Here is a 1660-nt window from a genome sequence, read left to right as displayed (position 1 = left end):
CACGGCCAATCCCCCACCCTAACCTACACATCCCTGGGCACTATGGGACAATTTAGCACAGCCAATCCACCCTAACCCGCACATCCCTGGGCACTAGGGGACAATTTAGCACGGCCAATCCACCCTAACCTGCACATCCCTGGGCACTATGGGACAATTTAGCACGGCCAATCCACCCTAACCCGCACATCCCTGGGCACTAAGGGACAATTTAGCACGGCCAATCCACTCTAACCAGCACATCCCTGGAAATTACAGACAATTTGCCACTGCACACTGGGAGGAAACCAGAGCACCCAGACAAAGCCCATGCAGACACGGGGAGAATATGCAAACTCCACACAGTTGCCCGAGGCCGGAATCGATGCTGGGTCCCTGGCGCCATCAGACAGCAATGCTAAACACTGAGCCATCATGCCGCCCACGTCCTTTGGGGAAGGAAGTCTGCAACCATCCTGAACTAGTCAGACCAACAGGCATGTGGCTACATCGCTCTTACATGCCATGCAGAATTGGCCCCAGTGGAACACTCCATACCAGGGATAAGTGGAGTGTCGACCTTGCCAGTGACACCCGTATCCGTGCGCCAACTGTCACCCTTTGGTTAGGAGAGTTGGAGGATGCTGCTGCAGGCTTACATGAGGCAGTGGCCATCAGCAGCTTGCTCTGCTGCGCATGTTGATCGACCTCAGGATCCTCGGACTCGGGTAGACTGGGCTGCCAGCCTGTGGCGGACTGGGAGGCTGCGGCTGATTGCTCCATCTGGGACCGCAGCCTCTCCTGCTCCTCCACCTCCCTCATCTGCTGCGTCCTCTGCCGCTTCCTCTTGATGAACGAGACCCGGTCTCGGATGGACTTGGACAGCAGTTTGGAGTCGTTCTCGTGGAAGAACCCCGACTTGACCTGAAAGGGTCAAGGTTGGATTGTTTTAGCATGTCGCAGCACCACTCTCCCGCCCACATCCGCGAGCCTTCGCCTAAGCATTTCCCCCTCTCCCCTCCACGTCACCCCCGTCACTCTCCAATGTCCAGGGGTTTAGAGTGTAGGTTTGCTCGCTGAGCTGAAGGTTTGATATCCAGACGTTGGCTCGGTAACATCCTCAGTGGCGACCTCCAAGTGAAGCGAAGCTGTTGTCTCCTCCATTCTATTTATATCCTTCTCCTGGATGGGGTTCCTGGGGTTTGTGGTGATGTCATTTCCTGTTCATTTTCTGAGGGGTTGATAGATGGCATCTCGATCGATGTGTTTGTTTATGGCGTTGTCGTTGGAGTGCCAGGCCTCTTGGAATACTCTGGCATGTCTTTGCTTAGCCTTTCCCAGGATAGATGTGTTGTCCCAGTCGAAATGGTGTCATCTACATAGCGGACCCAGATTTTTGGTTTGATGGTTGGTAGGGCTGTTTGTTCTAGCCTTTGCATTACTGCACTTTTAGAAGAGACCATCACACACACACACACCAACCACCATCAATCACATTACCAACGAAAACATCATGAAGCTAGTGGACCTGTGCCTCACCACCTGTGCCTTCAACAACATAATCCACAAACAAACCAACAGCACACCCATGGGATCTCCGCTATCAGGATTCATAGCAGAAGCAGTAATGCAAAGACTAGAACAAACAGCCCTACCAACCATCAAACCAAAAATCTGGGTC

The 1660-nt window shown here is 53.2% G+C and overlaps 1 protein-coding gene across 1 annotated transcript in view; it reads right to left on the bottom strand.

Moving 5' to 3' along the window:
* The window catches only part of LOC122547616 (serine/threonine-protein kinase WNK3-like), a gene marked incomplete at its 5' end in the record, with an annotated part of 6043 nt that extends 5140 nt beyond the window's left edge, over nt 1-903 (bottom strand). Inside the window, one exon of the mRNA XM_043686218.1 lies at nt 639-903. Within this exon, the coding sequence (XP_043542153.1) occupies nt 639-903 (265 nt within the window). The remainder of the gene's footprint in view (nt 1-638) is intronic.
* Nucleotides 904-1660: the final 757 nt, after the last annotated feature.

The sequence above is a fragment of the Chiloscyllium plagiosum genome, unplaced genomic scaffold (genome assembly GCF_004010195.1).
Source record: "Chiloscyllium plagiosum isolate BGI_BamShark_2017 unplaced genomic scaffold, ASM401019v2 scaf_13424, whole genome shotgun sequence".
Lineage (NCBI taxonomy): Eukaryota > Metazoa > Chordata > Chondrichthyes > Orectolobiformes > Hemiscylliidae > Chiloscyllium > Chiloscyllium plagiosum.
Note: the sequence above shows the minus strand (reverse complement) of the source record. Positions and strands in the feature narration are given on the sequence as shown.